This window comes from Molothrus ater, chromosome 1 (assembly GCF_012460135.2).
Source record: "Molothrus ater isolate BHLD 08-10-18 breed brown headed cowbird chromosome 1, BPBGC_Mater_1.1, whole genome shotgun sequence".
Taxonomy (NCBI): domain Eukaryota; kingdom Metazoa; phylum Chordata; class Aves; order Passeriformes; family Icteridae; genus Molothrus; species Molothrus ater.
Genome location: NC_050478.2, coordinates 102,876,283 through 102,890,356, shown reverse-complemented (window position 1 = coordinate 102,890,356; position 14,074 = coordinate 102,876,283). Strand labels below are relative to the sequence as shown.

General features: G+C 38.4%; 1 protein-coding gene across 1 annotated transcript in view; it reads right to left on the bottom strand.

Moving 5' to 3' along the window:
* Positions 1-2,177: 2,177 nt before the first annotated feature.
* LAMA1 (laminin subunit alpha 1) overlaps positions 2,178-14,074 on the bottom strand; it is a 97,966-nt gene continuing 86,069 nt past the window's right edge. Inside the window, exons 53-64 of the mRNA XM_054515054.1 lie at positions 13,281-13,395; positions 12,921-13,091; positions 12,343-12,494; positions 11,667-11,852; positions 11,060-11,222; positions 9,834-9,946; positions 8,601-8,790; positions 6,538-6,696; positions 5,201-5,354; positions 4,474-4,607; positions 3,200-3,422; positions 2,178-2,740 (exon numbers count right to left, since the gene is read on the bottom strand). Coding sequence (XP_054371029.1) covers positions 2,580-2,740; positions 3,200-3,422; positions 4,474-4,607; positions 5,201-5,354; positions 6,538-6,696; positions 8,601-8,790; positions 9,834-9,946; positions 11,060-11,222; positions 11,667-11,852; positions 12,343-12,494; positions 12,921-13,091; positions 13,281-13,395 — 1,921 coding nt within the window. The 3' untranslated portion in view covers positions 2,178-2,579. The remainder of the gene's footprint in view (positions 2,741-3,199; positions 3,423-4,473; positions 4,608-5,200; positions 5,355-6,537; positions 6,697-8,600; positions 8,791-9,833; positions 9,947-11,059; positions 11,223-11,666; positions 11,853-12,342; positions 12,495-12,920; positions 13,092-13,280; positions 13,396-14,074) is intronic.

Here is a 14,074-nt window from a genome sequence, read left to right as displayed (position 1 = left end):
ATACAAATGGCCCTAATGACCCATGTGTAGTGGTTAATACTGTTCCACATTAAGTTGTTTTGTATTGTTTTGGTACACTAACTTGATTTATTATGCAGCAGACAAATGGAACAAGCTCAGTGGCATTTTGAAATATGAGGTTTCAACTTTAGGTCTTGTATTTCAAGATGCTGGTGGAGGCATGTGGAATTTTTTATCTCCTAACAGAAGCTGAAGTCAAAACTAAGTTGCAAGAGGATTGTCACCTAAAAAAAAGGAACATATGTGGAAAGCTATTAGTAAGAAAGTGGTAGCAAGCAAAGAGAAATTTACTGAAATTCCAAAGATGCCTCAATCATGTATATACTCCATGGTTCTACAAGGACAGCATTTTGCATATCAACACATAGAGAGGGAGTATTGTAAAAAGCAGGTGTTGCAAAACAGACTGGAATGCTTTAACCTGTATATGCAGCGAATGTCATTAGAAAGTGTGCGTGTGTGCAAATGTGTCTGTGTCCATGTATAAAATTAACTACCTCACTCTGCATTTTCCAGGAAAAATATTTTGGCTTAGACATTTACTATTTAATCTATTATCAATTTCACATTAATGTTGACAAAGTATTTCTTTTTGTATGAGGCAAGATTTGAAATTAAAAAAAAGATTTGGTAAAAATACATATTTCAGGATATGGATGAAATTTTATCCAAAACATGTTGCCTAAATTATGCTTCTAATGTGAACCTTGTGAGATCAGATGTTGGGGTTAATAGACAATGAATACAAACACACAGTGTTTCATTTTTATTTTTCAATGGGTTTCTATTCATGTGTGTCTTCTCTGGAAAATAATACAATGCCGCTAATCAAAGTGAAGTGTTTGTATGTACGTTTCCCTTACCATCCTCATTATGTTACTTGTTTTGTTGAAGTACGCCATGCAAGTGTATTTGTACAGCAGTGTGTCCACTGTATTGTATCCATGTCAAAAATAAAAACAATACAACAAAGCCAGCTCTTCAAATCTAAGCATGTGTGTTTTGGATAGAAGCAGGGGGCAGAAAAGCAACTTAAAAACTTTTAAAAGCAACTGTGTTGTTACAGCACTTGAACAGCTGTACAGAGGACCACTGTTCTGCCACCCTTGCTGAAGTGGAAAAGCTCTTTGCTCCAGGAGCTCTTCCCTTGGCCTACCTCTATGCAATGCACAAAACACACTGCTTGGAATCCTGCCTCATTGAAAGTAATGGCAAACTGCTTTGGAGTTTCATTTCAGCCACATTTTTTAAACTAGTGTAAAATACATAGAGAAAAACTAACATTAGAACAAATTGTACGAATGCATAGTAAAAGCCAAATAAAATTGGAAGGAGCAAACAAAAATACTACTAGTTCAAAGAGAAAAAAAAAAGGGGGAGATGGAAGTAACTTGCAAAGAACTATGTTTATTATAGATGGATATTAAAGTATGAGACACATTTGTCACTGCTCAGTGACCTGGCCAGTTGATGAATGGATGTCCTTACTTGTTTGGGATTGAGCACACGTCCCCCAAACCTGGCTCAAGAACAGCTACTGGAAGACTCATTTTTGAAACAGAGGCAAGCGTGGTAAGAAAAAACAAAGATACAATTGCAGGCTGGCCTCAAAACTGCCTCCCAGTGTCCGTAAGAAATATTGCTTTCCAAAGAATGCAATGCAATAGTTTGCATTGCCAAAATGCATAGTTTTTCCCAAGTAAGACCCAAATTGTTTCTTTAGCAGCACATCACTTCACAGGCATCTCTGTGCCATAGAGATGCTGCTTGTCCTAAGCTGATTCCATGAAAGCATAAACAGGAACATAATCCATCTAGACAATGTATCTATAATGAGTGTCAGAAGTAAATGTGGATAGTAAGGCACAAGGAAAAGAAGATGGAGCTGCCCTGTGAAGTGTAACTAAGAAAATTCTATTCATTAAACTCTGAATCTGAGACCTTCAAAATTAGGACTTTAGTCAGTCTCCTGCTCCCTCTGCTGGACTATGTCCACTTACATTTCATATAATCAGAGTCATATAATGACCTAGACTGGAAGAAGCCTTAAAGATTATCTAGTTCCAAGCCCCCTGTGGGCATACTTGTGGGCATACTTGTGACTTCTCAGCCTTCTAGCTCTTTTTCTTATAACTAAAATACATGGACAACTGAACTACTTGAAATAATGCAGTTTATTGTAGCTCTATTATGTGGTCCAAAATTATTACCTTCTTACAAAACTGCCAACACACAATAAAATGAAATACTGTCAAGTGATCAAAAGAAAACATACTGTAAACACTGATTAATAAAAATTCCCAAAAGAAAAATACCCAAATAATGCCATTAAAATTGTTGTAGAGGTATTTGTTGTTTAAAACCACTTAGTTAAAATGCAGACATGGAGCTTCTGATTAAAAAAAATAAATGACCTGAGTTGGAAAACAACCAGAAAAATCAAATAGATGCAGGTTCTTATCAGTTCTTCTTTTTGTTACGAAATGAGAATGCAAAATAACAGATCAACCACAAAAAAAACCAAACCCTCTCTCAGTCCAGACGGGCTTTGCTACAGTTCAGTGCTCAGCCCCAGGGCAGGAATGAGGAAATACTCCACGCAGGTCAAAAGCTCTGCTAAAGTCAAAAAATTCTGTATGTTGGCCCTTGGTCAAAACAAGGTTCCTCAAACAGCCACGGAATGAGGTCTTGCTTGTGAGGCAGTTTTGCTTGACATCAGCTGAAAAACAAACATGAAATATGTAAAATCTATTTCCTCCAAACTGAAAAAAAACCCCAAAATCCAGGTTATTAAAATTCTCCCCCTCTGAAATGAGAACTAAAACCAACACCTGGGGAGCATCGAGTTCCATTCATGTTTGGATGAAGTGTGACATCCCAACCTGGACAGTCACTGCTCTTTTCAGGCATAAGTCATGCACAGCAATAACTTGGCAGAGTTCGCAGAAATAGTTTTTGCCAGGGGACATGGAAGATGAGAGGGAAAAACAGAGGAGAAAGCCACTCTGCATGGGTGTTTATGACATTAAAATAGAAACTAGCAGAATATGAAGCAACAGCTGAGCTGTACACAGTCACAGTTCCCATGGCAAACCAAAAGGGAGCACATGTTAAGAGTCATTCTTGTGAGAGTGAGCACAGGGGGGACAGGAGGGAAGGGAAATATTATTGTACCTACCAGGATAACCTCCAACATAAATGGGATTGTTTGTATCTGCAGATGTTGACTGGACGTAGGGATTATCAGTGTGAACCAAATTCCCATCAATTACCAGCGAAATGTGATGTTTGCTTTTGTTTGCTTGAAGCTTGTGCCATTTCCCATCACACAAGCTATTTGTGCCTCTTGGTTCGTAGGAAGCTGTTATCCTGCCAGCTCCATTGTTGACATGGAATAAAACCTGTGCAAACAGCCAGATGCCAGTGAAGATATAAAGTAAGAGTACATTAACTAATTTGCCTAGATAAAAGCACAATCACACTGGTGCAGAGATTTCCATTTTAAATGTTTGGCAATACACACAGTTAATATTTACTTTGATGGGTAGAGCAGATCCTTATTAAAGTGTTTTTTAAAATTTTTAACAATAAGGTCTACCTATGCAATGGTCCATTGATACACTTCACTAGGGATTTCAATGTTGATTACAAATACAAATCAGGACGTTTTTCACAGAACCTGAAAGAATCACTGTATATAACTGAAGAGAAAGAAGAATGGCCTGAAAGCACTTGTCATTGCCAATAAATGCATTTATTTTTTTCATGTATTTATTTTTCAAAGCAGCAGACATTTCCTCAACTCTGCGGTGAGGATTAATATGTAAGTATTGCATATTAATACTGGGAAAGTATGTCCCACAGAAACAGTGATATTTAACACTGTGTCCAGCTAGGAAGCTTTGAATAAAAAATGAGCTATTTCTGCAAAAACAAACACTTAAGAGCAATCAAGTGTATATTTTTTTATGCAAGAGATGACTGGAGAACTATGCATATTGATTGTTAAAAGGTTTATGGAACATAATGGCCAGTAGAAGTAGAGAATGAGTTAATTGCTCATGAATATTGAAGAAGAGGTTACAAAACAGTGTGCATTGTATATGCAATATTTTTCTCAAGGACAAGGATAGCTTTATGGCAGGAAAAGTATTAAGCAATAAAAAAGATATATATTTGATCTAAAATAAAAGGTATGTAGTACAGGAGGTCAGAGTGGCTGCACACTAACATAAATTACGCTAATTAAAAATCCAAAAAGTTCCAGTGACTTCTGCTAATCGCACATTTTATCATATGGTGGCAATGAGACAAAGTCTGTCCCGTCTTTATTCTGTGGGAAGCTGCCTCCATCACACTTGACTGGTGCATATTTCATGCATTCCAAGGGCTCTAGCCTCGCAGTTTCTAACAAGCCCTGTGGCACCAGTGTGCCTGCACAGGGCAGCCTACCTTGCCGTGTACGATTTCCAGCCCAATCGCATCGACCCTGGCGCTGCTGACACCCAGGAGAACGCCGTGCGCCGCCGTGGTGCGGAACTCCAGGGTGATGTTCACGTCAGACCGCACCTTGTAGCCTTCCCTGACTGAAAATAAGTTAGGAGCTTCTAGCAGAAGACTTGCAACCCACAGTACAGAGCTAAATATATGCATTACCATTAAATGGTCTAAAAAACTATGCTGCTGGCATGTGACCTTGCAAAACCTTTGGAAAATAAGTTTTCCAAAGTCATAATTCCCGATTTTTACTGGAATAGATAAATTTCCAAATAAGGTTTTTTTTCATTAATTCAGATTTAGTCCATTCTATCTCATCTGTAAGAAACAGTAAAGAACACAAATGCAATCCTTCATGTTACCTCACAAGTCTTTTGTCTTCATATTCTTTATCAGACCTTAACATCATGAACATGGATATTCTTAGCTAATAAAGATGTAGTTCATTCCTTTTCCAGTGCTAAAACCATTATCTCTTTTATTTGTGCAAGACAGCCCTTTGCAGAAATGACCACTTTTGGATGAATGAAGTGAAAGGACTCAGTTAGAAATCCATATGCAGGGCATGCACTCACTGTGTGAGGAGTCAGTTAATTACACACAGTTCCAGTAAGACCTGAAAGGAGTATGTTTTCATTAATATTAATTCAGTAAGGCACTGTTTTCATTTAATGACACTTACCAAGAGCAGCAAAGCCACTTCCATCAAAGAAAGTACCATCCTGCACTGTTTCATAGCATTTATTCACAGCAAAGATAGAGACAGGACTCTCGTTGTCCAGTTGTTTGCCATTAATTGTCATGCTACCAATGCAGGCAGGAATACTGTGAGTAACCTAAGCATATGGAGACATAAGAGACAATGTTTATACTAAACTGCTGTGATGCTCTCTTAGGGACTCACCTGGTCTTATTGTAGATAAAATATTATCTGAACAAAACACAGCAGAATCTAAAATACTTCCGTAATTAAATTTCTAGTATTACATATAATTATGTAAGGCACATAATGTCTTAGAGTCAAAAATCAAATAGTTTAGAAGCAGAGTATATACACTGTCTATAAATTCTTCACTGTATAAATTCTATAATATTTAAATATAAATTTAATAAATTTATATTTAAATTATAAATTCTATAATAATTCTTCACTGTACAGGAAGAATTGTATTTGCTTGACTGTGAGCAGGGATGCACCCAACAATAAAAACATTCCAAACATGCTTTAGCAAATTAATGAGTAATCAAAATTTTTGTAGGACATTTTGCAAGTTCTCTTCATTAAAAAGATTCATCTGAATCACTCCAGAGGGTGGTTGGGCACTGGAAGAAGTTCCTCAGGGAATTGGTCACAGCACCAGCCTGACAGAGTTCAAGAAGCACTTGGACAATGCCCTCAGGCACAAGGTGTGACTCTTGGGTGTCCTGTGCAGGGCCAGGAGTTGAACTTTGATGATTCTTGAGGATCCCTTCCAAATCAGGACATTGTACAATTCTATGAGAAACATTATCATATCACCAAAATCCTCATTAATATAATGGGCTGCACAAGGAGGAAGGTGACAAAACCTACCCTCCAAAAGCATGTATTAAAAATATGCTTTCATCTAAACACAGCTAAATCCAGTCTTTCAGAGATATTTAAGGCACCTAATTTCTGCTTGAATGCAATAGGAGTCAGGTACCAAAATGTCTGATATTGTAGGTCATGTTTTTACCTTATACTGTGAAAGACAGGAATTTAGATTCTTTATTCAACAAACAGAATGAAAAAAAAAAGTTCTGTTAAGTGCTATTACTAACACACAAGGATATAAGCTGTAGCTGGACTCATTAAGCCACAGAAAGCTAGGAAGATTTATCTGGTAAAGGGTCATTACTTTCCTTGTTGCTTCTTTCCCTAAGTATTTCTTTTTAGCCTGTCAGAGACAGGATGCTGATTTAGATGAGTTTGCTGCACTGTGCTCATTCTGGTCTTGCAAAATGCCAGAGGCACCCCCCCATCCCAAACCTTCTTACATTCCCAAGATTCTTTGGCACGTAGTCTAAGGGGAGTCCTCCCACATAGAGCTTCCCTTCCACGTCCAAGGTGCTACCATCTCCCAGGGCATTGACTGCTACCAGTTCCTGTCCATCCACAACGATTGTGCCTTTTCTTTTAACATATTCCGTCTTTACCTGGAAAAAAGGGAAGCGTGCAAACATAAATGAGTAAGCTAAATTTGTTACCTAGTCATCATTTGCCATAAAAATAAGCAAGACAATTGTTTAGTGGTTCAATTGCTTTGACATTCTGTTCTGAGGCAACCTCTTGAAATTCTTCCTGAGGCTGAGACCATTTCTGAATACAACTGAGCAGTTAAACAGCTTTCTTGCCTTCCCAAGGGCTTACAATGATTTCATAATGTCCTGCCCAAGGTTTTCAGTGTTTTATTATTTCTTTAAATCACCAGTTTATTGCCTTAGGATATGGGCAGGTCACTGAGTTTGCAGAAAGGCATTCTGTGCTGGCCTCCTGCAATTATTGTGCTGCCCAACAGCTGAGACATCTCAGGTCTCAGAAGTGCACATTCCTGTGCTGTCATTTTATGATAGGCAGTGCTACATTGGTTTTGACCAAAAAAGCTTTCCAGTTCTGTGCATCTTGTTCACTCATGTCCTTATGCCTGCCTTGCCCTAAAACAATTACTTACATGTTGCTGAGGGAAGTCAGCTAGCCATTTATTCTTCTCTATTTACTTTTAGCCCCACTCAGAACCATGAGTAGCTTCAACACAAAGTTTCATGAACATTTGGGCTGGTAAGGGGATAAAGGGGTAAAGCAGGGTGGTATGAGCAGAGGGCGGAGATTGAAAAGAAGTGGTGGTTTTTTTCAGTAGCAATGAATATTAGTTTGCATAGCTTGCAGAGGGACTGCAATGATTACCTCCAGATGGGAAGTGGTGTGACTCAGCCTTAATTTCTGAAGAAGGCTGAAGCTCCTGCTTTGTGTCCTGGGTAGTAAAGATAGGTCAGCTCTTGTATGGAATCTGTTCAGCTCTTAAAATGTGGATAGTGTCAGTAGGAGTTTTATGTGAATATGTGTCCTTTTTAAACGTGCAGCTGTAAGTCCTGGAGCATTCTTCCTTTCAGGGTAGGCAGCAGAGCTTAACTGTGATATTTCTGACAGAAGTTCACATTTCCTTTCTTCATGTTAATTTTTGCTGGTTTTTCTTCTTGTGATTATTTATGAAAAGCAAAATAACTCTGCTGATTCCCAAGGGACCTAGGAAAGCTGGCAGCTTTGTGTCATCAATCACTTTGTCCCACAGAAGCCACTTCTTAGAGTGAAGGCTCCACATACGGATAAGGGAGGGGAAACTTAGCAGGATGAAATTGTCATCCTCACCTGCCTTTAGGAAAAGTGATATCTTCAGAGTTACTTCTAAAACTCCTGCAAACATCACAGTCGCTTCTCACACAGAAAGCTAGAGCCACTGGCAGGAGGACCTGAGTGCTATGTGACACCTCCAAGCTGTAGACGTAATTTCTCCTCAACTCTACTTAAGACAAGTCTTCCATTCATTTCAAATGTCCCTCTTTCTCATGTTGCCTCGACCAAGGAAAGGACAGACAGTGCTTCCCTGTTGTCACTAGCTGCTGTGACATGCTCAGGCAATAAGCAGTAAGTGGGAGAAAAGAAAATGCTGCACCCAAAAATCTCTGTCACACTGTCACACACTGAAGTGCAGGTCTTTGGTGGCATAATGCACTGAAAGCTTTCTGTGGAAAAGGTCAGATTTTTTATACCTTTCCATTAAGTACTTCTCTGTTGAAGATGACTGTCACTACACAGCTAGTGAACTATTTAATTCCTAAATAGTTTGAGATACTTGACAGTAGTTGGAAGATGGATTTGGTGTACAATTAATGGCAATTTTAAAAGGAAATAATTATCAAATAAAAGTTTTCTGAATGACTTCATGATTGGGTTAGAACCAGTGTGCTTTTGCAAAACAGAAGTTACACAGAAAAGGCAAGAAAAATCCATACCAGTACCTAAAGGGAAGAGAAAATGGAGCACAAGATTGGCAACCACCTACCGTATGCCATTTTCCATCACTGACAACAGCAGGGTGAAGAGCTACTGCTTTTCCTTTGCCTAAATCAAATGAGAAATGGAGCTGTCCCCCATAAAGCTGTAGGGCTGCATAATCAACCTGGTTTTGGTGAGCCATGTAGTAAATCAGGCCACTGGAGGCAAAGGTTCTGAGATTCAGCTGGACGGAAAGTCTAGACAATAAAAATTCAGTGTTACTTAAAGGTATTTCTTCTGCAGTGATGAAAAGCTTTTCTGGACACAGAGAACAGCCTGAACCAATTTATTGTTATAAAAGGAGATTTATTATTACAAAGGCCAGAAAAGTAGAATTTGGGTTGATTTTAAGAAAGCATGACTTATAATGTATTTCATAATGGAAATCAGTGCTGCACCTGTCAGAAGTAGAAAAAATGCTTGTCAAAGAGTGAGATGAACTGTAAGAGGGACAGGCTCAGCTGTTTGTGACTGCAGGCTTGCTTATTGCCCCAAGAAAGGAACCCATTCCAGATAACTTTATGGCATCCATTACTATTAGCCAGGCTTCCTGGGATATTATGGGCAGACTGAGAACAGAGGGAGGCTTAAAAGGTAGAGATGAATGAGCCATTTATTATGGAGACACCAGGTTCAGACTACATGGCATCAATCCTCTGCAGTGTCCTTTGCTCAGAAGCTGTAACAGAAGGGTTATAAGGAAAAAACACTATTTTCTCAATGCCTGCAGAGACTTCCTGAGCTGAAAGAAGCAAATGCAAGTGACTTGCAGGCTGTGTGATAGGGACCTTGTTGGGAGCCTCTCAAACAAGTAAAAGAGGCAGAGGTGCTATCACACATTAGGTCCCAACAAAATTATTCTTCTCAGTAGTCTTTTCTCCTTCAAGTGCACCTTCAATGGTGGAAGGTGTACTAGCAGAAAATAGAGAGGAGAGGGTGAGATGTCACTTGCATCAGACAAAGGAATGAGAACTGGATGTGAGTTCTGCATGTGGAAAAAAGAAATCAAAGTACTTACAGAAGGTAATGTGAGACTCAGGTCTGAGGGGATAAAAATGCAGAATTCTGACCATGAGTTACTAAACCTGGGATATGATACTTTCTTTCATGAGGAGCCCACAGAAACCTGAAGTGAGGACCATGTTCAAAGCTGACAATCAATCATGAAAACCATCACTGCACTTCTTGCAGCTCAATACAAAATAACACTGTGTGCATGTGTAATTCAGGATACACTCACTTCTTCCTGACAGCAGACTGATTGAAGAGCAGGGTCAAGTGGCTGCCTTTGGCAAGTCCAAACTGATGGGCACCTTGAACATGGTCAGGCAGCTCATCTTTTGCACAAACTACCTGTTAATGAAAGGAATTTATTAAGTAGGATAGTGTCAGGTTCTGCCCAGCAACTGTTGAATGACAATGTGCCTGCATAAAGCTTTGTAGGAAGCAAGCTAAGCCACAAGAAAACTAAAAAGTACACAGCAAAACATCAATTAACTAACCTCATAATCATTCCAACCTATCTTCAGGCTCAAAAAGAACTGGTTCTAATGATTAAGCTATATCTTTTTGCAGACAGCATTGACCTTTTCTACTGAGAAATGTTTGTAGTTTGAGACATATTCAATTCACTTTTTGTCTTAATTGACAGTCTTTTTGATAACAAATGCTGGAAGTTCAATTTCAGTGTGAAAAATCTTATAAGTTTGGTAGAAATATTTTCCCATTTTATGAGGACACACATTTTTGTTATGATTTGGGGTATGGAGAGCTGAGTGACAGAGCATGAGCCAAAGCTACATTTTATCTCTAAAAAGGACAACTTATTTCTTTTTATAGTCCCAAGCTGTATGCATGAAATCTTGCTTTCTGTTGCCACAGGAAAACGGTTTCAGGATACTTTGGAAACCCTTCATTATAAAGATGTGCAGCTGCAGGAGGAGAGAAGTAATGCTGCCTTCTCTCTTGGGAACAGGGACTGTGTGAGAGGAAACAGGTGCCATGCAAGCTGCATTCAGACGCTGTGTCTCTCTCAAGTGGTTTGTGCCTCCTCTCTGACACAGAGCAGAGACTGCATGTCTGTGACCAACAAAATGTGAATGCAGAACTGCACAACTAATGCAAATCTGCACCAAGTCCTTCTGGCAGGAATACACTAAAGATAATAGTTACTGTCAAGTCCTTCTGTTGGGAGATTATCATTCCACTTTTTTTCTCTTTTTTTTTCCTTTCGTTATTGTTGCTGCTGGAAGAGTGATAAACCTAACTACTTATACATTCCAAATGGCCAACAGGCTGCTGCAAGGGATAGTATCAGTTTTTCTACAGGAAACAATAATTTCAAATCAACATCCATTGAACCATTCCATACTGAAGAGGAAGCAAATATATGCAATCTATAATTTGATAATTCTCCAGAAAGAAAGGAAAAGAGAGGTGGCAACAGAGCTTTGCTGCAATACATACTTTTTTTGTGTCTGTGAGAGGTCTCAGGGGAACTGGTAAAGCCTGAAGTTCAGGTTGAATCATGATGTCTAATGGCTGTACAGCTGTTTTAGGCTTCTCTGACAGAAAGCAGCTGTCCATATCCACACGCTCATACTTCATGGAAGTGGTAAAATATAAAAGCCTATATTAAAAAAATTATATACATTTTAAGAGGTGCATTTCTGCTTATTTCTGAAGCAGAAGGAGAGTAGTATCAGGAGAAAAGAAAAAAAGTGGCATCTGTGACAAACCAATTGAAAAGCAGCAAATAATCAGTTCATAGAACAACATGAATCTACAATATTTTTGGAAAACCATTTTGTCTGTCACTGAAGATGAAATTATAGTAGAGAAAGCTGTGCTTTGTGCAGCATCTCCATAAACATTAAAGACATTTTTAATACTATTCAGAAATATAGCTGGCAATACCCATTTTCTGGCTGTTATAATACCCAGATCATGAGTATCATGCATATCTTATGTTAAAAACCAGGCAAACAGAAGTGTCATGGAAGAGATCACAAACTACATTTAACAATCACTCTATATGGTTTCCCAAAACTAGGCAGTTACTCTTCTGACTTACTCCTTGTTAAAAATAAGGTTGCTGATACAGCCATGAAAGGAGCCAGCCAATTTCAGCCCTAAGATGCCCTCTCCTGCTGGAATGCCACCAGCATAGAAGTTGGAAATATTAATGGGGCTATTTTCTGCTGCTGAACCAAGCCTCAATTCTGCAGGTTTACTTTCATCCACCTGTACAGTTATGATCCTGAAAAAGATAAAGTAGGGAAAACATTCAACAAGGTCTTAGAGAGTCATTTTCAGATGAAAAGCATTCCTATCAGCCTCAAAAACATCCTCTTCTAATAAATAAAGGTTCCATCGCTTTGATAATCATTTCAGTATCTTAAAACTGGAAGCCCTTCTTTTGATGACTTTAAAATATAAAATTTTGTCAAATACCTTTCTAAACTATTTTGATAGCTGTGTATCTTTTTACTAATACTATTTAGTATGCTTTGTACTCAAGTGCCCCAAGCTGTTCTAGAGATTTTGAGAGCTTTTAGCTACACCTCTATCAGTGGCTGTACGCTGTATACAATTACCATGTAAATCAGAACATCTGCATTGACAGCAGAAAAACACAGCCCTGATTATCCCACCTAATAAGCTAGCAAAGGCAATTCCTCAGAGAGTGCAGTGAGCTGACAACAACATGCAATAATTAAACAGGTAGTACTCTTTGCAGTCACATGTACCTCTTATTCCGAATTAGGATGACAGAGTGTTCTTGTCCATCACTGTACGTTCCATTAGCAGACTGAAGAACTACTTTCCTAGTACTTGCTCTATCTCCAGCATTAACATGCACTGCAAGATGACCATCAATCAGCATGATGGAAAAGAAGGGCTGTAGATTTAATCAGAGGATTAATTTTTAACTCTAGCTCTATTTTCAAGACATTCTTTTAGTGTTTAAATAGAACATACATGGGAAAAAGTTACCTCCAAACTTGTTGCAAACTTTTTAATGAAACTCACAGACAAGTAGGAATTGTACTGGTCCCTCTCAGAGTGCAAAGCCTTCTAACAGCAGACACAAAAAAAAGCTGGACATTTCTCTGGTCAAACTTACTCTAGGACTTTTTTTTTATACACTCACACCCACATCCACACACTCCTACACTCCTTCTCTTAGAGCAGAAATAGTAAGATTTTCTCTTTGGATTCTAGAAGCTCCAACTCAGATACACAATATATATAGCAAGCTGCCTTGATTTTACAGAATAAAAATGGCATAAATAATCCCCAAAACTTCTTTGTTTCTGGTACTTGCCAAGTGTGCTTGTCTTCGTTGTCGCCTTTCCAGTCCCCTGCTGATCCCAGCAAGGATGATGCCACTGCTGTTCTTTGTAGCAAAAGTTGCCATAAGTTCTGACTCTGGGCTTAAGGACTTGGGTACCAACTCAATATATCCATTTTTCATGATGCTTACACTGTGAATAGGCTATTTCATGAAGAACAGAAGTAATTACTCAAATTATCCATACATAGTGTCAGGTAAAAAAAAAAATTAAATACAGATTAGATTCTCTTATAATTTTTAAAGATAAATCTGTTACAACTCACTGTAAACACCACTATTCACTATTCTATTAAAACAAAGATCAGATCACAAGACTTTAAAGTCTCCTACCTCCAATACACAGCCTTTTCTTACTCCATATGAATTTCTAAGCAAGTCAAAGGTGGAACGAGATATTTCCAGATTCTTGATGCATCCCACATACATTCTACTATTAAGACCTTTCCTGAAACAAAAAACAAGGCTTTCTTTCCAAGGAGCAGTACTTAGAATCTCCTGGGAGAAAAGATTAATTTCTCTTCAATAAGAAAAGAGAGATCTGTTTTAAAGGATGCAGTCAGTGTGGTGTAAGTGAAAAGAGTTTAAGTTTTACTCTTAGACACTATATCGAATCTTAAGAAGAATCAAGATAGTGTTGTGCCCAAATTAAAACATACAAGTATGTAATGCTGTGCTGTCAGGTCAGGTAATTTCCCAAAGCTTTAACATGAATCTTCAGCTGAAAGAAAATGGATTGTGTAAAAGGGTAACTGTAGCTGTCTACTATGCAGTTTTTCAGTTTTCAAGTCTGGAGGATGCCTGATTTGGTTCCTGGTTTAAGGCTGAGAAATCCAAGGCTATCCTGCCATAATCCCTTAAAGGCTAGAATGCCAGCTAAGATTAACAAGTCTGCACTCTGTAATAACTGTGCAGAGACCAATAATGTACTCGAATTTACGTTATTGTCAAGAGCATGCAGAAAGTTTAATTAGATTTTCTCTTGCCATATTTATCCTTTCACAGTGAAGCCAGTGGAAGAAATGTGACTTTGCAAGTTCAGTACAGACATGCAATACAAAAAACACCCATAAAGTAGAGACATGCTATAAAATATGTATTTGCAATGTTTTCTGTTGATCTGTTCA